The following is a 25,319-nucleotide window of genomic DNA, read 5'->3' as shown; positions in this document are numbered from 1 at the left end:
TCTCTCTCCGCTGCTGCTGCTGTTGCTGCTGCAAACCGCACTGCTGCCTGCCCCCCCTCCCCTTTACATCGCACCCCCCCCTGCACTACCGCCCCCCCCTGCACTACCGCCCCCCCCCCTGCACTACCGCCCCCCCCCCCTGCGCTACCGCCCCCCCTGCACTACCGCCCCCCCCCCCTTCCCGGGAGACGGGCGGCTGCGGCGGTGGTGGCGGCTGTTAAAAGATAGTTAAAATCCGCGGGGCTGGAGGTGAACACCCAAAGTCCAAGCCAACGGTCGTCGTCGGGGTCTGCCAAGTCCCCCCCCCCCTCTGCTGCACTCACGCACGAACCGCCACGGTTCGTTTTTAAACAAAATCGCGGCCGTGGTAAACAAACGGGAAACTCTAGTGAACTCAGAAACTCGGCAGTGGATCCATGGGAGGATTCACGGGCGAGCGAAGCGATTCTTTCTGTCCGTTGCGAGCCGCTCCCCCCCCCTCCCCCTACTCGTCGAGGGAAAAGAGACTTCTCCTCTTCTTGGTTCTTTCGGTAAAGTCACGTAGAAGGGAAATAATAAAATAATAAAAATACTTTACCGAAAGAACCAAGAAGATGAATCCCTGCAGTCACGAAAGCTTTAAATCCAAATTTGAGACTTGTCCTGCTTGCAACTCGAGGACCGCAGGTGCGGCCAACACTCGAGTACAATATATCGTTCTCATAGCGATGGCATCGGTGCCCTCCACGGCGAGTGAATAACATCAGTGCCGCCCCCCCCCCCCCCGCCCGCCCCAGCCACTCACCTATGTCTGCGACGGTGGTGCAGAAGGGCTGCTGTTCGTCGTCGGTATCGGGCCAACTCCTGTCCCAGATGAGGAAGCAGTAGGGGCGGAAGAGGAAGGTGAAGGTGGTGTTGAAGTAGCAACTGTTGGGGCCTCCCGTCTCGTAGTCCGGGCACTCGCACATCACCGAGTCGTTCGTGCTGTGGGGGCGGGGGCAGGGGGCGGGGGGGGATGAAGAAGCGACGTGGTAAGCAACCGGACGTCACCTCCTTCACGTACGTGTGTATATCTTATAGTAATAGGTTTTTACCCTTTTAACTGGTACAAAATCTGACACCTTTATACAAACATGATGCCTTGTATAAAGGTGTCAGATTTTGTACCAGTTAATAGGGTAAAAACCTATTACTATATTTTGCCACTGGTAAAGGAGGTCTCATAGTGTTAATGCTTACCCCGAGCTCTCAATACTCTGATAGTGCGCTGTCTTTGAGTTGTACGCCTTTTGGCGTCATCTGGTCCAAGACCAATGGAGACTAGGCTCTAAGCTGTCTCGGGTGTGGACCAATCAACTTCAAGGACAGTGCATATCATTATCATCATCAGAGTTGTTTCTTTTTGTTTGCATTTTGACTTCTTGTGTTGTGGTTATTGCAAACATGATGCCTTGTATAAAGGTGTCAGATTTTGTACCAGTTAAAAGGGTAAAAACCTATTACTATATTTTGCCACTGGTAAAGGAGATGTCTCATAGTGTAAACGTGTATATCTTGTCCCTATACGCGACAAAAAAATTGTTTTTTTCACATTCCGTCAGCCGCGCAGACTTCTGGCTCGCGTTGAGCAAAAACTCTGGACCGGTTTCGACATTCCGTGTCTCATCCCAGCTGTACAACGACGCCAATGAGTGTTTCGCGTTGCGCGTCGTAGACTTGTGCATCGAGCGAGGACTCGTATCTAAGAGAAGAGGGTCCTTTGCGTATAGACATCTGGCAGTTCACCATCATTGCTTCAGAAAATGACACATTGTATGTTGAAACCGATCCAGAGTTTTGCTTGTGTTGAACCAATACTGCTGAAATGATGCAAACACTAACAGCTCAGTGTCAAGCCTTGCAAACAGCCTGTTGAGCTATTAGGCCCAAATACCACACAAAGACAAAACCAAGATCCCCCCCCCCCCCACCCCGTATTGCCTTAACAGGCTGTTGGGGCAAGTGCTGTATGCGAGCACCTATGAAGGATGGCACGGCATACGAGGGGGTGGGTGGCCAGCACTATGCCATACTGCCTTTATCTCCCCAGTGGCGATGTTTACACATCGCACCAGGTACTCAATTTAGGTTGAGTCAACCTAGGGGAGGCCCAGGACCGGTTCAGAAAATCGTCACTGGCACTGGCCGTGAGCGGGAATTGAACTCGGTTTGCGAGTTCGTAGTGCAGTGCGATATCCGCCACAACAACAACACCCGCCATTTGCCACTAAATGGCGACGATATCACCACGTCGCCTGTACCAGGCCATGTTCACTTTGAAGCCACGTGAAAGTGTCGGAAGGCTCGCTAACAGGAGGTCATGGGACAGACCCAGGTGCCATGGGGTTGACCGACTGAGATGACTGGCAGACGCACCAGCTGCGCACCCCTACTAACCGCTACACGCAACCACGCGGACACAAACACGCGGACACACGCACGCACGCACGCAAACATGTGGTGTTGAGTATTTTTGTCGCCACAACTGTTGGTCGAGAGATGACTGGGCATGTAGTAGAGCAGGGAGTAGTTGGCGGTGGCGTCTTCCGGCCTGGGGCTCCACCAGCAGGTGAACCTCTCCAGATCCAAGGATCGACACCGCTCCACCGCGAGGCCGCCATGGCTCCTGTCTGCACACAGAAGCGGGGGACGAGGCTCCGGGTTCAATCGCAACGCAACTCACGGGGTTTTTATGCCGTACAGCCGGCTGAGCTGTCCAGCTAAAGTCGGCTGGTGTTCGGGCGGTGAGGGGTGGGGCCCCATCGTCAGAATTGTCAGCTAATGGGAAACGGTACGAAGCAAATCAAACGAGTTGAAAAAATTATAATATCCTAAGGGGTCGATAATTATGTTTTTTTTTTTCGAACGTCGTACAAAAGAGTGATAACCGTGGTTACGTGCGAGCACGCACACACGCACATGAACAAACATACATGCACACAAAAGACAAAGACCCCCCCTATAGCCTTGAACAGACTGTTGGGGCAAGTGCTGTGAGCGAGCACCTATGAAGGCCGAGATGGTACACGAGGGGGGTCGGTGGCCAGCACCACGCCCAACCGCCTTTGTCTCCCCAGTGGCGATGTTTACACACCGCACCAGGTCCTCATTAGAGGCCGAGTCGACCTAGGGGCGGGCCCGGACCAGTTTAGATAATCGTCAGTGATATTGGCCGTGAGGGGGAGTCGAGCTGGGGTCGCCGAGTTCATAGCGGCAGCGCGCTAACCACTACACTCCCGCTTGTACAAACACGGACACGCAGACACACACACGTGCGCACACACGAGCAAACATACACACACGTCGATAAACACACGCACGGGCACTCACACACACTCATAGCACAGACGTTCGCGATGAACAACCATTCGTGACCGAGACAGAGACACGATGGCCTTTATCACCAGATAGAGCCCGGGGAACGCAGAAATGGAGACACACACAGGACCCAAGAGCACTTTCACGCCTAATGTCTCATGGAATCTTGAGCGTAGCGTGGTTCTTTAGCCAAACAACAGGTGAATCAACCCGAACCCTGAGGCTACTCACGAGACAAAGCGCATCCGTATATAACCTACACCAGGCTATTGGGCCAAGTGCTGTGAGCGGGTAGCTCCTACGAAGGGCAGCACGGCACACGGAGGCGGTGGTGTGGTCAAATGTCTCCCCAGCGGAGTCGTTTGCCCACACGCCGCGCCGGGTTCGTAACTTAAGGCCGAGTCGACCTAGGGGATGCCGACGACCGGCTCGGGTAGCCGTCACTGGCGTTGGCCGTGAGCGGGGATTGAACTCGGGCGGGGGTGTCTCTGCCCGGTTCGTAGCGCGTGAGCGCTCGAGACAAAGATAGCTGGGACAGCGTTTTTGGGCTGGTTGGGGAAAGTGCTGTCAGAGGGCGCCTATGAGAGTGCTGTTAGCGAGCCCCTATTAAAGGCCGGCAGGGCACACGAGGTGGGCGTGTGGCCAGACACCCACGGCACGCGAAACAATTCACTCGGGAGCGGTGGTCACGGGGGGGGGGGGGGGGGCTGTCACGTGGGGTGGGTTGCAAAGTGTGCATTGCTGCTTTTCGTAGCCAATTTGCTATTCAATTAAGGTACTAGGCGTTTGCCAAATGTCTTCGGGGTTAATTACGTGTGAACCTAATTAGAATGTGGATTTTGTTCAATTGTTTCCGGGGGAGGGGTGGGGGGGGACTAGCAATTTAATCATTGCGGGCTGCGGAGTGAAATCTGTTCTTGTAACAAAAAAAACATCAACAGGCCGGCAAATCTGGTGGAGATGTACACGGCGGACTGGTGAGTGGTCGGCAATGGGGGGCACGCCGTAGCAGCCAGAATGTTGGGACCGTAGACTATCCGAGACCAAAACATTGATCCCAACTATCGAAACTGTACAACAAGTGACATATATACTGGGATTTTTTTTGTTAATGATAAGAAAATAAACAAGCAGACACGAGATGTATTTCTTCACGCGAAAATGTCCTTCCAACATGAAGAAAATATCTTCTCGGTTCTTTCGGTAAAGTCACGTAGAAGGGAAATAATAAAATAATAAAAATACAATTATTCTCACGACGTTTCGGCCACAACGCTGTCTTTCCGACAGACCTGTTCTTCACCGGAGGACGGCTGCTTGCGTTGTGGCCGAAACGTCGTGAGAATGATTTTATTTTTATTATTTTATTATTTCCCTTCTACGTGACTTTACCGAAAGAACCAAGAAGATGAATCCCTGCAGTCACGAAAGCTTTAAATCGAAATGAAGAAAATACTAACACGAAAGTATTTTTTAAATCCTTTATATTAAGTTCGCTTGCTTGCTTGCGCGCTTACGACCATGCAAATCTTTCGGTCGTTTTTTAACCCACTTCCCGTGATCCAATCGAGCTGACATTTTGCACACAGACTCGTTGTGCGTGACAATTTATTTTCGTGAACATGTTTTTTTCCAAAATTTTCCACTTTTTAGGAAAAAAATAATAATTCATATTTAATTTAAAATACCAATGTGATAAAAATGAAACTCTTACTCAAGAAAAACAGAAATGAATAATAAAATAAAACCGATGCCACGCATATAAAGGATTTATAGTGAAAAACTTTGTTTTTACGGGTTAATTTTTTCACACATCTTGTCTTCTGGGGGTGCACAATCTCAAGAACTTTGGTTCCAATACGAGCACACCTCTGAGCCGGTAGGGCGTGGTGCTGGCCACCCACCCCCTCGTGTGCCGTGCCAGCCTTCGTAGGTGCTCGCTACTCGCTCACAGCACTTGTCCCCGACAGTCTGTTACGGCTGTACGGGGGAAATCTTGTGTGGCACTTGGGCCAATGCACATTGGTTCTGATACAAACGAAACTCTCTGGATCCGGTTTTCGACAAACAGTGTCTCATCAGCAGAGGCAATGCAAGTGAGCTGCCCCGGTGTTAAGAGGCAAGAGCCCTCTCCGTAAAAACACGGGCTCCAGGCTGGGACACATGGGATATCTCTGTTTGAATTTCTCCACGTAAAGAAAAGGCATAGGTGCAGCCCTGCAATTGGTCCACGCTGACAAGACATCTTAATGGATGTGTGAGTGCCCACACTTTACCCCACCTGCCGATAGACGTTACCGATTTATACTGCTCGGTCGACCAAGACGTGGGGGGGGGATGGATGGGTGGAGGGGGAAGCGGGGATTTAAGAAACTCGCCCAACCATTGTTTCAGCTGCCATGCCGGGAAATGGAATCGAACCGGTGACCCCTGGATTGCAAGCCCAGAACCGGTGGTGCTGCTGCCCATTGACACCCGCTCTGGGGCAGCATCCATTTCATTTCATGGCTGCTGCGTCTGTTGCCGTCAGCTGTATCTTCCCACTGCTGGGCACAAAAGCCTCCCACCCCCCCCCCCCCGACTATGTTCTTTGCGTTTGCCCAGCAGCTCGTGTCCACTGGTGGCCTCTGGACTCTGCGAGGTCATCCTGCCGTCTCTCCCCCCCTCCTCCCCCCCTCCCCGCGTCTCTTCCCCTCCTCTCTACTCCCCGCTCCGGGGTTGGTCTCGTCTCTCACCTCTCACGAGTCGCTCTCTCAAGACGCTGCTCCACCCCATTCCCCATGTCCCATTTCCACTCCACTTCCTTCGCTCAAATAGCAGCAGCAGCGGCGGCGTCGGTGTGGCCCCCGTCTCTCTCCTTAGTCATTAATTCCTTATCTGAACTCTTCCACTTACTCCTAACATACTCCCTTTGCAGAGATCCATCTCGCGCACAATCACTCGCTCATTGGCAGTCAGTCGCCTTCTTATCGCTCACGACAACGCACACCGCTCACCATCTCATCAACCTACTCACCACACTACAGGTCACAATAATTCACTCACTCACCTGCCCACTCACCTACTCACCACACTGCAGGTCACAATAACTCACTCACTCACCCACCCGCCCGCTCGCCCACTCAATTACTCACTCACCATCTCACTCACTCACCACACTACAGGTCACAACAACTCACTCACTCACTCGCGTGCTCACCTACTCATTAACTCACTCACCATCTCACTCACCTACTCACCACACTGCAGGTCACAATAACTCACTCACTCACCCACCCACCTACTCATTAACTCACTCACCATCTCACTCACTCACCACACTACAGATCGCAACATTATCTCTCTCTGCTTCTCCCCCCCTCTCTCACACTGCTCAACGCTTCCCGATTCGCTCTCCTACCCCCCAAACTCTCACAATCACCGCGCTCAATTCAGTTGAAAACGATTTTTTCACAGAACTCCAATCGATTACAACTTTCACGGTGCTGGTTGTTGCCGGCCACTTGGCGTTTCTGAGTCTTCGGGGGAGGGCGAGGGGGGGGGGGTTTGAGGGGGAGGGGGGCTGCGCTCAGCGTCCCGCGATGAGGAGTAAACTCGTGCAATAGAGACAAACAGCGGGCCACCAGAACCAAACATTTTTCGTCAGAGTGGACAAACAGGTCGAGCGGTCAGACAGGTCGAGTGGACAGACAGGTAGGGCGGCCTCCTACCCCGGGGCCCTGGCGTCCCCTGCGCCCCGCCACCTCCACGGCGGCGCTCTCTGCCCACGTGCTGCTGCCCGCGTGCTGTGCGCTGCGGGAGCTGCTGTGCGTGGTAGGGGTAGGGGCGGAGGCGACGGCGTGGAATGCTGTGTGTGTAGCTGTGTTGTGTGTGGAATGCTGTGTGTGTGGCTGTGTTGTGTGTGTGTGGAATGCTGTGTGTGTGGCTGTGTGCGCTGTTGGGGGTGGAATACTGTGTGTGTGGCTGTGTTGTGTGTGTGGCTGTGTGAGCTGTTGGGGGTGGAATGCTGTGTGTGTGGCTGTGTTGTGTGTGTGGCTGTATGTGAGGCTGTGTGTGTAGCTGTGTGAGGCTGTGTGAGGCTGTGTGAGGCTGTGTGTGTAGCTGTGTGAGGCTGTGTGTGTGGCTGTGTGTGTGGCTGTGTGTGTAGCTGTGTGAGGCTGTGTGAGGCTGTGTGTGTGGCTGCGTGTTTGGCTGTGTGTGGCTGTGTGTGGCTGTGTGTAGGCTGTGTGTGTGGCTGTGTGAGGCTGTGTGTGTGGCTGTGTGTGTAGGCTGTGTGTGTGGCTGTGTGTGTGGCTGTGTGTGTGTGTCTGTGTGTGTGGCTGTGTGTAAGGCTGTGTGTGGGGCTGTGTGTGTGGAGCTGTGTGTAGCTGCCTTGTGCTAGCACTACGCTGCACCGGACGTACGCAACAGCTCTTAAGAACACACGCGCACACGGCCGAGTTCCCACACGCACGTTCATCAAACCGGGGGGTGTTCACCACTCAGGGAAGGAAGTAGAGGCTCAGCCAAGATTCCCACGACACGCAGCCAAGCGAGCTGCTATTGGGCCACAACCGTGCCGCAACCGGGCTGCAACTGGGTCACAATTGGGCCACAACCTGGTTGCAACTGGATTGCAACCGGGCTGCCACCGGTCCACAAAAAGGCCATAACTGATCCATAACTGGGCCACAACCGGCCGCAACTGGGTCGCAACCGGGCTGCAACTGGGTTGCAACCGGGCCACAACTCGGTTGAAATCGGGCCACAACCGGGCCACAACTGGGCCACAACCAGGCTGCAACCGAGCCTTAACCAGACCGCAACTGGGTTGCAAAAGGGCCGCAAACCAGACCATATAGCGCGCCGTTCTCCAGGCCGCTGCGGCATGCTTTGGAAAATGTGGGGGGGGGGGGGGCGACCCGGCGCCGCCAGCCCTAGGAAACAGTGGCGACGACGTCACAAGGCCAGCGTGGCCGCGGCGATGACATCACAAGGCCAGCGTGGACGCGGCGATGACGTCACAAGGCCAGCGTGGGCGCGACGACGGCCGCCGCCAATCGCGTCTCTCCCCGTCGCGCGCGGGTCAAGCTCACGGCCGCGGGGGCCGTGTTTGTGTTCTGTTTTATTTTTAAAACGTCACCGAGAAAAGTACAAAAATAACGGGGCGCCCCGCTCCCGCGATTAGCGCAAGTGTGTAACCCAAGCGTAGCGCAGCGCACGACGCGACATTTTGACGGGGAAGCAAAATCACACCAGGCGCATGGGTTCCGCAACTCGTCTGTCCGCAGCAAGTGTTTGGTTGTGTGTACGTATGTTGGACTTCTTACACACCGTACGTAGCCGACCTTGCTAATCGGAGGAGCGCTGGCGATCATCACGGCAAGCCCTCGCGCTCAGCAAGCATGTTAGCGCCTCTGCCGGGGGAGGTCACCTACGGGGCTATGTTTCGATCAGCGTGTCCGGCTTTCTCCAAGGGAATCACCCCCCCCCCCCCCCCCTATCGCAACACAACTTTAAACTAAAGTTTCCGTTCACGTTGGATGATCTTTACCGGCGCTCTTGTGCCGCCCGCCCTGTTGCCAACAAGATGGGCACACCACGAGCGGACAGAGCTAACGCGTAGCAAACGCATCCAAACCTCGCTTGGAAAGCGTTAATAGTTGACGATCGAAGGGGGTTAGAGGGGCCATCTTACGTGGACTATGCACTGGGACGAGACCCAAGTTGGTCCGAGCCATTCCCGGAGCAACTCAGATCTCGTCCCAGTGGCGAGGGTGGCACGGTGGCTAGGAGATGTTAACTACCTCGCCTGGCCTACAGGAGGTCGTGGATTCGATCCCAACGCTGACGCTTGTATATTTGGAGTTTGCGTGTCTCTCTCCCCGTGATCGCGAGGATTTTTCTCCGGGTCCTCCGGTTTTTCCCTCCACATTTAGAATCAACATCACGCGTTTAGAGTATTTGGTTGTTTTCTATTCCATATGATAAGCCACTTCGTTGAGCTATCATTTGTGGCCAGGTCGCTTCTGAAAAAGAGCTATACAGCCCAGTGGGCCTTGCCACGTGAAATAAAAAGTAGTTTTATAGTTTATCCCAGGATTGTCACAGCACGGCTTGGGTTTTGTATTGACCGGTCGGTCTTGGAAACACAGCAGGGCTTGCTATCTGCCAGCCCTCTAGCCCAGGAACGCGAGTAATCATTAATCATGGCCAGGGCCACAGGACAGCATTCCTCCTCCTCCTTGCCATGGCCCTCTCTCAGCACTGGGTCCAGTGTGTGGAGTGTGCAGGGTGGGTGTGTGTGTGAGAGAGAGTGTGAGAGAGAGAGTGGGGAGCGGTAGTGCAAGGGTTAGCGTGCTTGCGCTATGAACCCGGCGACCCGAATTAGATTCCCGCTCACGACAAACACCAGTGACGATTATCCGAATCGATCCTGGGCCTCCCCTAGGTCGACTGAGCCTCAAATTAGTACCTGCACATCGCTACTGGGGGAAGAAAGGCGGCCGGGCGTGGTGCTGGCCGCCCACCCCGTCGTCTGCCGTTCCAGCCTGCATAAGTGCTCGCTAACAGCACTTGCCCCAACAGTCTATTAAGGCTATACGGGGGATCTTCGCCTTTGTCTGAGTGTGAGAATGCGTGTGAAAGTGTGCAGTGTGTGAGAGTGTGTGTGTGGAGAGTGTTGGAGAGTGTGTGAGAGTGTGAGTGTGTGTGTGGAGAGTGTGGAGAGTGTTGGAGAGTGTTGGAGAGTGTGTGAGTGTGTGTGTGGAGAGTGTTGGAGAGTGTGTGAGAGTGTGAGTGTGTGTGTGGAGAGTGTGGAGAGTATTGGAGAGTGTTGGAGAGTGTGTGAGTGTGTGTGTGGAGAGTGTTGGAGAGTGTGAGTGTGTGTGTGGAGAGTGTGGAGAGTGTTGGAGAGTGTGAGTGTGAGTGTGGAGAGTGTGTGAGAGTGTGAGTGTGTGTGTGGAGAGTGTGGAGAGTGTGAGTGTGTGTGTGGAGAGTGTGTGTGTGGAGAGTGTGTGTGTGGAGAGTGTGGAGAGTGTTGGAGAGTGTGAGTGTGTGTGTGGAGAGTGTTGGAGAGTGTGAGTGTGTGTGTGGAGAGTGTGGAGAGTGTTGGAGAGTGTGTGAGTGTGTGTGTGGAGAGTGTTGGACAGTGTGTGAGAGAGTGAGTTTGATTCCTGACTATGGCTCACATTCATGGCAGGTGGGGTGTCTGCATCTGCCCTGGGCCTCCTTTAGGTTGCCTCAGACTTAAAACGTATTACTGGTTAAGTGCATAAGCAAACAGCGGCGCTGGAGAGACAAAGGTAGGGGAGCATGGTATGGTCCACACCACACCCGATTGTGTACTCAGTGACAGCCGTATTAGCCTATACGACTCAACGAGGAGTCTTTGTGTTTACAACAGTGCATTAGTGCAGTGTACACAAAATGTGTAGTGTGTGTACAGTGTGCCGCGAGCACAGGTGTGTGGTTGTGTGTTAAGAATGATGGTGATGACAATCATGATGATGATGTTATGGGGGCGATGGTGGTTGTGATGATGGTGATTTTGATCAACATGGTGGTGACCACGACGATGATGATGATGGTGGTGATGTTGGTGAAGTTGATGGTGCTATGATGATTGTGATTGTGATGATGGTGATGATGTGATGGTGATGTCACCTATATCATCGCTCACCAGAGTGAGGTGCCAGAGCCCGGAGCGTGACCCCGAGCGTGACCCCGGGCGTGACCCCGGGCGTGACCCCGAGCGTGACCCCGGGCGTGACCCCGGGCGTGACCCTGGGCGTGACCCCAGGCGTGATGACCGAGGGCGTGACCCCAAGTGTGATGACCGAGGGCGTGACCACAGGTGTGATGACCGAGGGCGTGACCCCGCTGACCTCCGTGACCCCCACTGCCAGCAGCGCCTGCAGCAGCAGGGCCAGGGAGCCTGCGCCACATCTCCCGCACATCCTAAACACAGCAGCACACACATACACAATGACAAAGATCCTCCATATAGCCTACACGGGCTGTGGGACAAGTCTCAGCGAACACTTATTAAGGCCAACATGGCCACCTTTGTCTCCCCAGTGCCTGATGTTTAGGCACCACACCAGGTCGTAATTTAAGGCTGAGTCGACCCAGCGGAGCCCCGGGACCGGTTGAGATCTTTCCCACCGATGTTGGCTGCGATCGGGAATCTAACTCGGGTCACCGGGTTCAAAATTCAGTGCGCTAACCCCCACACCCCTCCACTTACACTCGTACACAAACACACCAGCTGCTAGGTTACACACGAGCACACAATTAAACAAAGGCAATTAAAAAATAGAATGAAACCCCCCCCCCACACACACACACGCGCGCGCATTCACCCCCAAGCAAGCATGCTGGGAATTACACCCAGAGACCGACGAGCCAGTGCCGGATTATCCTAGTAGCAAAAGTAGCTACTACATATACATATGTAGTAGCTACTACATATACATATGTAGTAGCTACTACATATACATATGTAGTAGCTACTACATATGTAGCTACGGGCCCCGCACTTTCAAGGGCCCCGCGCTAAATGCTTTCAAGCTATCAATTCCGGTTCAGTGATTCTGCACTTGCTCTATTACCATAGTACTATACCGCCTTCAACTTTTATGAACGACTGGGTGTTTAAGGTTAGCGATTTGTCGTATTATCTGGCTGTATAGCAAATAAAAAAGATACAATTACTTTACTATGCAAGTTACAAATTAGTGTTTTAATATTTACGTTTTTTTTATTTATTTAGGGCCCCTTTATAGCATATGCTACAGGCCCCGCGCTAGCTTCACCCGGCACTGCGAGGAGCACGTGGACGAGAGAAGAACAAACGTGAATTAGCGACATCGCATCGACTACTTCAAACGCGGGTTCAGGCGGGACGCGTTGTCGCTAACAGCGGCAGCTAAAGCGTCGACGGCACGACCACTATGCGGAGATGGAGCGGCTGAATCAGCTCGGGCGCGGGGCGAGGCGTGGGGGGCGCTGGGCGGCAAGATGGATTGTGGGCACCCCCAAAACTATGAGGGATGGCGACAGCAGGGGAGGTGGGGTGAGAGGCCTTTATCCACAACTATAACTAAACTAAAAAAAACTAAACCGTTTTACTTTTACCAGATGAGCCCGGCTGAGCTATTTCGTTCGTTTCCAGAAGCGTCCTGGCCACAACTGATAGCTCAACGAAGTGGCTTATCGCGTGGAAATGTACAGCAACCAAATACTCTAAAAACACATGTTTCTAAATGTGGAGGGGAAAAAATCGGAGAACCCGAAGAAAAGAAAAAAAACACATGACCAAGGAGAGAACACGCAAACTCGAAACATGAAGGCATCGTCAGGGTTGGGATCAAACCCACCACCTCCTTCATATCAGGCAGGGGAATTAACATCTCGCCACCGCAGTACCCCAGCAGTGGATAGACCTTGGTGGCTCGTGCTCATACACAGGAAGCAAAGCGGCCAATGGACACAGCAAGGAACATTGTCTTCACCATCTTCTTGGTTCTTTCGGTAAAGTCACATAGAAGGGAAATAATAAAATAATAAAAATAAAACAAAATAATTCTCACGACGTTTCGGCCACAACGCAAGCAGCCGTCCTCAGGTGAAGAACAATTCGTGAGAATTATTTTATTATGTTTTATTTTCATTACTTTATTATTTCCCTTCTACGTGACTTTACCGAAAGAACCAAGAAGATGAATCCCTGCAGTCACGAAAGCTTTAAATCGAAATTGTCTTCACCAGCCCGTTGTGTAGTGTGTGCATCTATGTTGAACTTCTTTTGCACCGGTACGTAGCCAACCATGCTAATCAGAGGTGCGGGGGAAGGACAACAAACAAAGCATAAAAAGCAGCTTTGAAGAAATTAGTTGAATCGAGATGATTTAAAAGTGCATAGCTCCCTAGTGGCTTCTTAATATCGGAAGGGAAGAGCGTTCCAGACGGCCGCAGAAACGCATCTGCAAGCGCGCGATGTGGTGACCCGTCTTTGTTCGACGACCAGCAGAAGGCCGCTGCTGCTGCGACGATGACCGGAGTCACGGCCTATGCTCCTTGACTAGATCGGCAAAGTGCTGTAGTTTATTTGCGTGTTATGAGCGTAGGAACAGCAGCGTAACTATTAGAAGCCCCACTGATGGCCGCGTCGAATTTGTGTCATTGTCGTCGACACGAGGCGTTTTGGCTGAAGTTGGAAGAGCCAAGTGAGATGTGCGACTCTCTTTTTGCTCTCGGGAGTACATGCTGGGGTAGGCAGAGGTGGAAAAGTACAGGGGAGGTCACAAGCGATCGCCAAATCAACGATCGCACGTGAAAGAAAAAAAACCCCAACAAAACGGAATAATAGTTGTAAAAACATGGATTTAACACTAAAAACATTTTTTTTATTTTACCAGGTAAGGCCGATATAGGTATTTTTCAGAAGCGACCTGGACATCACAAATGGTCGCTCAACGAAGTGGCTTCGCACGTGAAAATTAATAGCCAAATACTCTAAACAGCCACCAAAATATATCACTGCGATATAGATAGTTCAACAGAGTACAAAGTGTCGTTTTTTGTCGTTGCCCAACGTTATGCAGCAAACCTTTGTTCGTGTGTACAACAAACATCTATTGAAATATATATTTTAAATATCATACAGAGTGTAAAATTCCACTTTTCATACAATGTTGAATTATGCATATCGCATATGTTAGTATACAGTGAGGGAAAAAAGTATTTGATCCCCTGCTGATTTTGTACGTTTGCCCACTGACAAAGAAATGATCAGTCTATAATTTTAATGGCAGGTTTATTTGAACAGTGAGAGACAGAATAACAACAACAAAATCCAGGAAAACGCATGTCAAAAATGTTATAAATTGATTTGCATTTTAATGAGGGAAATAAGTATTTGACCCCCTCTCAATCAGAAAGATTTCTGGCTCCCAGGTGTCTTTTATACAGGTAACGAGCTGAGATTGGGAGCACACTCTTAAAGGGAGTGCTCCTAATCTCAGCTTGTTACCTGTATAAAAGACACCTGTTCACAGAAGCAATCAATCAATCAGATTCCAAACTCTCCACCATGGCCAAGACCAAAGAGCTCTCCAAGGATGTCAGGGACAAGATTGTAGATCTACACAAGGCTGGAATGGGCTTGGCGATAAGGTGATATCCCATGTGTCTCTTAACCAGGACCCACATATCTAACAGAGAGGAGTCCTCGCCTATAAACCATCTGGACAGTTCACCAGCAATTGGTTCAAGTGAGCAGCGACTCTGCTGCTGACGAAACACTGAATGTCAAAAACGGCCCCCAGAGGGTTCGTTTGTATTGGAACCGATGTGCGATGGCGCTTGCGAATTCACAGTTGCCGAATCGAAGCTGCAAAGTTGCAGTTGGGTTGCGGCTGTGGCGAAGAGAATCCCGGCGGTATCGTGCGCGGTCTCCCCATGCTCCTTGATGCCGAGGCTCGACAGCCAGTGATGGTATCTACATCTCATCTTAACTGCTGAACCATATGAAATGTTTAAACAAATACATATACCACCCCACTGAAACCTCCACACACCACGAGCCAACGCCGGAAGGCACGATCTTAGCACCAGTTGCTACTGCCCGCAGTGTAGAACTCAACTTAGATGTTGACTACCTCGCCTGGTATACAGGAGGTCGTGGGTCTGATCCCGACCCTGATGCCTGCTGCTGTATATTTGGAGTTTGCATGGTGGCTAGGAGATGTTTACTACCTCGCCTGGTATACAGGAGGTCGTGGGTCCGATCCCGACCCTGATGCCTGCTGCTGTATATTTGGAGTTTGCATGGTGGCTAGGAGATGTTTACTACCTCGCCTGGTATACAGGAGGTCGTGGGTCTGATCCCGACCCTGATGCCTGCTGCTGTATATTTGGAGTTTGCATGGTGGCTAGGAGATGTTTACTACCTCGCCTGGTATACAGGAGGTCGTGGGTCCGATCCCGACCCTGACACCTGCTGCTGTATATTTGGAGTTTGCATGGTGGCTAGGAGATGTTTACTACCTCGCCTGGTATACAGGAGGTCGTGGGTCTGATCCCGACCCTGATGCCTGCTGCTGTATATTTGGAGTTTGCATGGTGGCTAGGAGATGTTTACTACCTCGCCTGGTATACAGGAGGTCGTGGGTCCGATCCCGACCCTGACACCTGCTGCTGTATATTTGGAGTTTGCTTGTCTATCTCCCCGTGGTCGCGTGGATTTTTCTCCAAGTCCTCCGGTTTTTCCCCTCCACATTCAGAATTGTGCGTCAGACTATTTGGTTGCTGAACATTCCCACACGGTAAGCCACTTTGTTGAGCTATCATTTGTGGCTGGGTCGCAAATACGGCTCAGTGGGCCTTACCTGGTTAAATAAAAATAATTTTTAGTTTTAATATCACTTCCATGGTGGTGGGTGTGCAGCGTGTTATTAGCCGTGAAAACACTACTACTACAGCAGAGTAATACCCCGGTTTACGTGGGGGATGCGTTCCTGAAATTTGTGACAACGAATATTGAAACGTAGTAGATCAAAGCGATTCACAGGGTAGTAGTAATAGTACGGTGGTGGTGGTGGTGGTGGCGAAGGCTGAGGGACAACGGATAACAAGAAAGCGTACCTGTCAACCCCTTATCAGCGCCTTCTTATTACAGACCAATTCAAACTTTATTGGTCACCCCGTGCCCTTATAAATCTCAACGTTCATTCTACAAAAGTCCCATCACGAGGGAGATACACAAACAAATAGACAAAAAATATGTTTTGATTTGAAGCTTTCGTGACTGCAGGAAATCCATACTCTTTGGTTCTTTCGGTAAAGTCACGTGGGTAGAAAATAATAACAGATCACGACGTTTCGATCGCAACACAAGCAATCGTCGTCAGCTGGGACAACCACAGCAAGAAAAAAACTTCTACTTCAGCAATCGAAACGTAGTGAACTATTATTTTTATACCTACGTGACTTTACCGAAAGTACTAAAGAGTATACAAAAATATGTTACTAAACAAAAACTATTTCACGTATTAATTTTGATAATTGGTGTCAATGATGCTACTTATTATTATGTCTGTGATCTTGCATGCTGCTGCTTGCTTGATATGTGGATGCTACGGAGATCGCTACTCTCCAGAGTAAATAAAAAGCTGTCCCACGATTTTTTTAATTGGCCGTATGATCATCATTTTTTTGCCCGTATTGAAACGGCTGTACGCCGTATGAACCTGCAATCTTATTTCCCTGTACAAGAATACGGAGAAAACCGTATGGGTTGACAGGTATGATAGTGTAGTGTATAGTGTAGTGTATAGTAGTGTATAGTAGTGTGTAGTGTATAGTGCATACCTGTCAACCCCTTATCAGTGCCTACGTTATTACAGACCAATTCAAACCTTATTGGTCACCCCGTGCCCATTATACATCTCAACGTTCATCTACAAAGTCCCATCACCCGGGAGAAACGCAAACAAATAGACACCAATTTTTTTTTTGCCCATATTGAAACGGCTGTAGCGCCGTATGGCCCTAAAAACTCAATTTCCCTGTCCAAGACGACGGGGTCGTAATCCGTGCTGGGCTCACAGGGTATGAGACACGGACGAGGCGACACCGCCAGCGACGTGAGTGTGTGGGTGCTTGAGAGAGACGACGCAAATCGGGTCGCCGTGTTAGTAAGACAGCGACGACGCATTTGCAAAACGACGTGAAGGTGGCGGTGGTGGTTGGGGGTGAGAGAGAGAGATTTAGTAAAATCGGGGGGCGGGGGGGGTTGTTACTGGACCCGAACCTCGTGCCGTATAGTGCGACGCTTCAGTCACTCGCACAGTCACTGACGGTGGACGTGAGGGATCTCCTCCGTGGCGTACCTGGGGAAGAGTTAGGCCCCCATCGCCTGCTCACAGCAGGCTTGACGTGAGGTGGGGGAGAGGGTGATCCAAGCATTTGCCCAATTCGAAAATTACACCGCAGAAATGACTCGATTGGAATTAAGCAGCAGCAGCAAGCAGCGAAAATCGCCTCTCGCATGGTCAATGTAGTTACTGCATTGACCATGCAGTTACTGCATTGACCATGCAGTTACTGCATTGACCATGCAGTTACTGCATTGACCATGCAGTTACTGCATTGACCATGCAGTTACTGCATTGTTCGTACTGCACTGCATGAGCAATGCAGTACTCGGACTGCAACACTAACAGGTGGCTGCTGTTGTTGTTACGTTGCGGTGACGAGATGTTAACAACCTCGCCTTGTATACAGGAGGTCGTGGGGGTTTCGATCCCGACCCTGACCGCCTGCTTGTATATTTGGAGTTCGCGTGTCAATCTCTCTCTAGTCTCTCCCCGTGATCGCGTGGATTTTCCTCCGGGTCACCGCGCGTTTTGGAGTTATTTGGCTGCGATTAAAAAAGAAAGTCCACGCGATGAGCCATTTCGTTGAGCTATCATTTGTGGGCAGGTCGCTTCTGAAAAAAACGAGCCTTACCTGGTGAAATAAAATGTAAAAAAAAAATTTCAGTTAAGTTTCTTTGACCATCATTTTGGTATTTCATGTAGTGATTCATCAGCGATTCCTGGGTTTGGCCACGTGAATGGTCTGAACAGTTGTTGTGTCGTCAAGGCCCTCAGCCACCCTAACTGTGTTAAATGTATAACGCGCACTGCTTGCTCTATCAGACTACTGCTGTTATTGTTGTTGTAGTGAATTCTCTACACACACACACAACTACACACAACACATTAAACTCGCCACAACCAAACAGCGCATGTATGTTGAACTTCTTTTGCACCGTACGTCGCACAACCTCTCACACACAACACAGCCGAAACACACAGCGCAACAACCACCAACACACCAACTACACGCGTACATCAGTCAAGCAGATATGAACACTAAAAACACAACAAGCAGACACACAACACTCACACATACACAGCTCACATACACACACCAACAACCACACACACAACACGCACACACACACACACCAACAACAACCACACACACAACACTCACACATACACACACACACCAACAACCACACACACAACACTCACACATACACAGGGCACACACACACTAACAACAACCACACACAATACGCACAAATACACAGATCACACACACAACACACACACATACACACACACACAACCACACACACAACACTCACACATACACAGGGCACACACACACCAACAACAACCACACACAATACGCACACATACACACACACGCCAACAACAACCACACACAATACGCACACATACACACACACACAACACACCAACAACCACACACACAACACACACACACAACACACCAACAACCACACATACACACATACACACACACAACACACCAACAACCACACATCAAAGATCAAAGATCCCCACATATAGCCTTAACAGACTGTAGGGGCAAGTGCTGTTAGCGAGCACCTATGAAGGCCGAAACGGTACACGAGGGGGTGGGTGGCCAGCACCACGCCCGGCCGCCTTTGTCTCCCCAGTGGCTGATGTTTACACACAGCACCAGGTACTCATTTGAGGCTGAGTCGACCTAGGGGAGGCCCAGGACCGGTTTAAGTTATTCGTCACTTGTTGTGGTCGTGAGCAGGTGCACGAAGCACACAAACCTCCCTGACACAAGAAAGTAAATAACACAACAAGACACACAAACAACCTCGCGCCCTCACACACAACAACAACCACCACCACATACACGACATTCACACACAACAACAACCACCACCACATACACAACACTCACACGCAACAACCACCACCACATACACAACACAGACACACAACAACAACCACCACCACATACACAACACAGACACACAACAACAACCACCACCACATACACAACACAGACACACAACAACAACCACCACCACATACACAACACAGACACACAACAACAACCACCACCACATACACAACACAGACACACAACAACAACCACCACCACATACACAACACTCACACACAACAACAACCACCACCACATACACAACACAGACACACAACAACAACCACCACCACATACACAACACAGACACACAACAACAACCACCACCACATACACAACACAGACACACAACAACAACAACCACCACATACACAACACTCACACACAACAACCACCACCACCACATACACAACACAGACACACAACAACAACAACCACCACATACACAACACTCACACGCAACAACAACCACCACCACATACACAACACAGACACACAACAACAACAACCACCACATACACAACACTCACACACAACAACAACCACCACCACATACACAACACAGACACACAACAACAACCACCACCACCACATACACAACACTCACACGCAACAACCACCACCACATACACAACACAGACACACAACAACAACAACAACCACCACATACACAACACTCACAACACAGCCACACTTATACAGCTCTCACACAACAACAACAACAACCACCACCACATACACAACAACAACAACAACCACCACATACACAACACTCACACACAACAACAACCACCACCACATACACAACAACAACAACAACCACCACATACACAACACTCACACACAACAACAACCACCACCACATACACAACACTCACACGCAACAACAACCACCACCACATACACAACACAGACACACAACAACAACAACAACCACCACATACACAACACTCACAACACAGCCACACTTATACAGCTCTCACACAACAACAACAACAACCACCACCACCACATACACAACACTCACACACAACAACCACCACCACATACACAACACTCACACGCAACAACCACCACCACATACACAACACAGACACACAACAACAACAACCACCACATACACAACACTCACAACACAGCCACACTTATACAGCTCTCACACAACAACAACAACAACCACCACCACCACATACACAACACTCACACACAACAACCACCACCACATACACAACACTCACACACAACAACCACCACCACATACACAACACTCACACACAACAACAACCACCACCACATACACAACACTCACACACAACAACCACCACCACATACACAACACTCACACACAACAACCACCACCACATACACAATACTCACACACAACAACCACCACATACACAACCCTTGCACACAACACACACGACAGAAACCAATCATCACAAAGACCAAAAAAACACATAAACCAGCATCTTGCCCGTAGAACAAAAACACAACCAGACCAACTATCGAACAACAACAACAACAACAAGACGATAAGTGTGAGACGGGCCAGACCGGGAATGGTCTGAGCGAAGTGGAACACCCAGAGACGCCTCGACCCCCACAGAACGACCTCCACACCCTCGCTCGCACACCCCGAACACGACGAAAATAACCCCACACACCCCCCCTGGCCCTGACAGCCCAACATCGACACCCTTAGCCCTCCTACACCACGACAGCCTTAGCCCTACACCCTTACCCACACACCCCTACCCCCCACACCCCTACCACTACAGCCTTACCACGACACCTTTACCACTACACCCTTACCACTCACTACACCCTTACCCCTATACAATTACCCGCACGCCCCTACCACTACACCCCGACCCTGCACACGGACTGCGACTCGAACCGAATCGCGCACCTGTCTGACACCCTCACCATATACACTCACCCCTCACTTACTATATACACTCACCACACCCTCACCACACACTCACCACTCATTCACCACTCACTCACTATATACACTCACCCCTCACTTACTATATACACTCACCACACCCTCACCACACACTCACCACTCATTCACCACTCACTCACTATATACACTCACCCCTCACTTACTATATACACTCACCACACCCTCACCACACACTCACCACTCATTCACCACTCACTCACTATATACACTCACCCCTCACTTACTATATACACTCACCACACCCTCACCACACACTCACCACTTATTCACCACTCACTCACTATATACACTCACCCCTCACTTACTATATACACTCACCCCTCACTCACCACACACTTACTATATACACTCACCCCTCACTCACCACACACTTACTATATACACTCACCACACCCTCACCACACACTCACCACTCATTCACCACTAACTCACCACACACTCACCACTCATTCACCACTCACCACACACCCACCACACCCTCACCACTCACCACACCCTCACTATACACACTCACCACATACTCACCACTCACCACACCCTCACCACTCACCCCTCACCACACCCTCACCACACACTTACTATTAATACTGACCACTCACCACACCCTCACCACACACTATACACTCACCACTCACCACACGCTCACTATATACACTACCCCTCACCACACACTCACCACTCACTACACATTCATTATAACACACACCCTCACTCCACACTACATGCAAACATCCTGACCACACACACGCTCACCACACATTCTACCATACATCCTACACTCACCAACCATAGGTAACACCTGACACTCACCACAAACTCACCTCCCCCCAAACACCCCATTATCACGCACCCTCACCACCCCTTACCTCACCACAGACCCTCACCACACGCACTCACCCCTCACCTGACAATGTCGCACCCTCACCACACACACTTTCCCTGGCCCCACACACACACCCGCCACTCACCTGCCACTCACCTCACACCTTCAATACTCACCCCTCTCGCCGTCACCACAAATCCTCACGTCACCCATTCACTCCTCTCACCTTTACCACTCACCTGACACCCTCAACTCCCAAACCTGATCCCTCACACACTCACCCCTCGCACTCACCCCCTCGCACTCACCCCCTCGCACTCACCCCCTCGCACTCACCCCCTCGCACTCACCCCCTCGCACTCACCCCCTCGCACTCACCCCTCGCACTCACCCCCTCGCACTCACCCCTCGCACTCACCCCTCGCACTCACCCCCTCGCACTCACCCCCCGCACTCACCCCCTCGCACTCACCCCTCGCACCCACCCCTCGCACCCACCCCTCGCACCCACCCCTCGCACCCACCCCCTCGCACTCACCCCCTCGCACTCGCACTCACCCCCTCGCACTCACCCCCTCGCACTCACCCCCTCGCACTCACCCCCTCGCACTCACCCCCTCGCACTCACCCCCTCGCACTCACCCCCTCGCACTCACCCCCTCGCACTCACCCCCTCGCACTCACCCCCTCGCACTCACCCCCTCGCACTCACCCCCTCGCACTCACCCCCTCGCACTCACCCCCTCGCACTCACCCCCTCGCACTCACCCCCCTCGCACTCACCCCCTCGCACTCACCCCCTCGCACTCACCCCTCGCACTCACCCCCTCGCACTCACCCCCTCGCACTCACCCCCTCGCACTCACCCCCCTCGCACTCACCCCCTCGCACTCACCCCCTCGCACTCACCCCCTCGCACTCACCCCCTCGCACTCACCCCCTCGCACTCACCCCCTCGCACTCACCCCCTCGCACTCACCCCCTCGCACTCACCCCCTCGCACTCACCCCCTCGCACTCACCCCCTCGCACTCACCCCCCTCGCACTCACCCCCTCGCACTCACCCCCTCGCACTCACCCCCTCGCACTCACCCCCTCGCACTCACCCCCTCGCACTCACCCCCTCGCACTCACCCCCTCGCACTCACCCCCTCGCACTCACCCCTCGCACTCACCCCCTCGCACTCACCCCTCGCACTCACCCCTCGCACTCACCCCTCGCACTCACAACTCGCACTCACAACTCGCACTCACAACTCGCACTCACAACTCGCACTCACCCCCCTCGCACTCACCCCCTCGCACTCACCCCCTCGCACTCACCCCCTCGCACTCACCCCCTCGCACTCACCCCCTCGCACTCACCCCCTCGCACTCACCCCCTCGCACTCACCCCTCACACTCACCCCTCACACTCACCCCTCACACTCACCCCTCACACTCACCCCCTCGCACTCACCCCTCGCACTCACCCCCTCGCACTCACCCCCTCGCACTCACCCCTCGCACTCACCCCCTCGCACTCACCCCCTCGCACTCACCCCCTCGCACTCACCCCCTCGCACTCACCCCCTCGCACTCACCCCTTACACTCACCCCTCACCCCTCACACTCACCCCCCTCACACTCACCCCTTGCACTCACCCCTCGCACTCACCCCCTCGCACTCACCCCCTCGCACTCACCCCCTCGCACTCACCCCCTCGCACTCACCCCTCACCCCTCACACTCACACCTTCACACTCACCCCTCACACTCACCCCCTCGCACTCACAACTCGCACCCACCCCTCGCACTCACCCCTCGCACTCACAACTCGCACTCACCCCCTCGCACTCACCCCCTCGCACTCACACTCACCCCTCGCACTCACCCCCTCGCACTCACACTCACCCCTCGCACTCACCCCTCGCACTCACCCCTCGCACTCACCCCTCGCACTCACCCCTCGCACTCACCCCTCGCACTCACCCCTCGCACTCACCCCTCGCACTCACCCCTCGCACTCACCCCTCGCACTCACCCCTCGCACTCACCCCTCGCACTCACAACTCGCACTCACCCCCTCGCACTCACACTCACCCCTCGCACTCACCCCCTCGCACTCACACTCACCCCTCACACTCACCCCTCACACTCACCCCTCACACTCACCCCCTCGCACTCACCCCTCGCACTCACCCCCTCGCACTCACCCCCTCGCACTCACCCCTCGCACTCACCCCCTCGCACTCACCCCCTCGCACTCACCCCCTCGCACTCACCCCCTCGCACTCACCCCTCGCACTCACCCCTCGCACTCACCCCCTCACACTCACCCCTCGCACTCACCCCTCGCACTCACCCCCCTCGCACTCACCCCCTCGCACTCACCCCCTCGCACTCACCCCCTCGCACTCACCCCCTCGCACTCACCCCTTACCCCTCACACTCACACCTTCACACTCACCCCCTCACACTCACCCCTCACCTCACGCCGCTCGCATCTTCCGCGTCTCGCGTGGCTGTCGAGCTCAGTCCATGGCGCCACGATGACCGAGACACCCTGCCGCTCTCCCTCTCTCGCTCCCTCTCCTCGTCTCTCTCGCTCGCTCTCTCACTCCTCCCCTCTCTCTCTCGCTCTCTCCCTCCCTCCCTCCACGACCTATCTCCTCCCTCCCTCCATCACCCTCCCTCCATCACCCCCCCTCCCCTCCCTCCATCACCCTCCCTCCCTCTCCATCACCCTCTCTCACCCTCTCTCCCCTCCATCACCCTCCATCCTATCAATCCCCTCCCCACACCCCCGCCCCTCTATGTTTCTCATCATATCCCTTTCTGTTTTTTACGATCAGAGGAAACAAGAAGATGTTCGGTGTAGTCGGCACTTTGCTTCGTTCATCATTTTTATTTTTTATTTTATTTTCAATGCTTTGCTTTATGTGCCCCCCCTCCCTTTTTTAATTGATATACTTCACAAAAGATTTCACGCTCTGCTCTCCTCCTTCTTACCCCCCCCCTCTACCCCCCCCCTCTCTCTACCCCCCCCCTCTCTACCCCCCCCCCCTCTCTCTACCCCCCCCCTCTCTACCCCCCCTCTCTCTACCCCCCCTCTCTCTACCCCCCCCCCCTCTCTCTACCCCCCCCTCTCTACCCCCCCTCTCTCTACCCCCCCTCTCTCTACCCCCCCCCCTCTCTCTACCCCCCCCCTCTCTACCCCCCCCCCTCTCTCTACCCCCCCTCTCTCTACCCCCCCCCCCTCTCTCTACTCCCCCCCTCTCTACCCCCCCCCCTCTCTCTACCCCCCCCCTCTCTACCCCCCCTCTCTCTACCCCCCTTCTCTCTACCCCCCCTCTCTCTACCCCCCTCTCTCTACCCCCCCTTCTCTCTACCCCCCCCCTTCTCTCTACCCCCCCCCCTTCTCTCTAGCCCCCCCTCTCTCTACCC

At 52.8% G+C, this 25,319-nt stretch overlaps 1 protein-coding gene across 1 annotated transcript in view; it reads right to left on the bottom strand.

Moving 5' to 3' along the window:
- The window catches only part of PRLR (prolactin receptor), a 59,907-nt gene extending 35,388 nt beyond the window's left edge, over positions 1-24,519 (bottom strand). The window contains exons 1-4 of the mRNA XM_078876789.1: positions 24,364-24,519; positions 10,997-11,274; positions 2,468-2,648; positions 785-963 (exon numbers count right to left, since the gene is read on the bottom strand). Coding sequence (XP_078732915.1) covers positions 785-963; positions 2,468-2,648; positions 10,997-11,273 — 637 coding nt within the window. The 5' untranslated portion in view covers position 11,274; positions 24,364-24,519. The remainder of the gene's footprint in view (positions 1-784; positions 964-2,467; positions 2,649-10,996; positions 11,275-24,363) is intronic.
- Between the last annotated feature and the right edge of the window lie 800 nt (positions 24,520-25,319).

Source organism: Lampetra fluviatilis, chromosome 46, assembly GCF_964198595.1.
Source record: "Lampetra fluviatilis chromosome 46, kcLamFluv1.1, whole genome shotgun sequence".
Classification (NCBI taxonomy): Eukaryota; Metazoa; Chordata; class Hyperoartia; order Petromyzontiformes; family Petromyzontidae; genus Lampetra; species Lampetra fluviatilis.
This window is presented reverse-complemented; position numbering and strand designations above follow the sequence as displayed.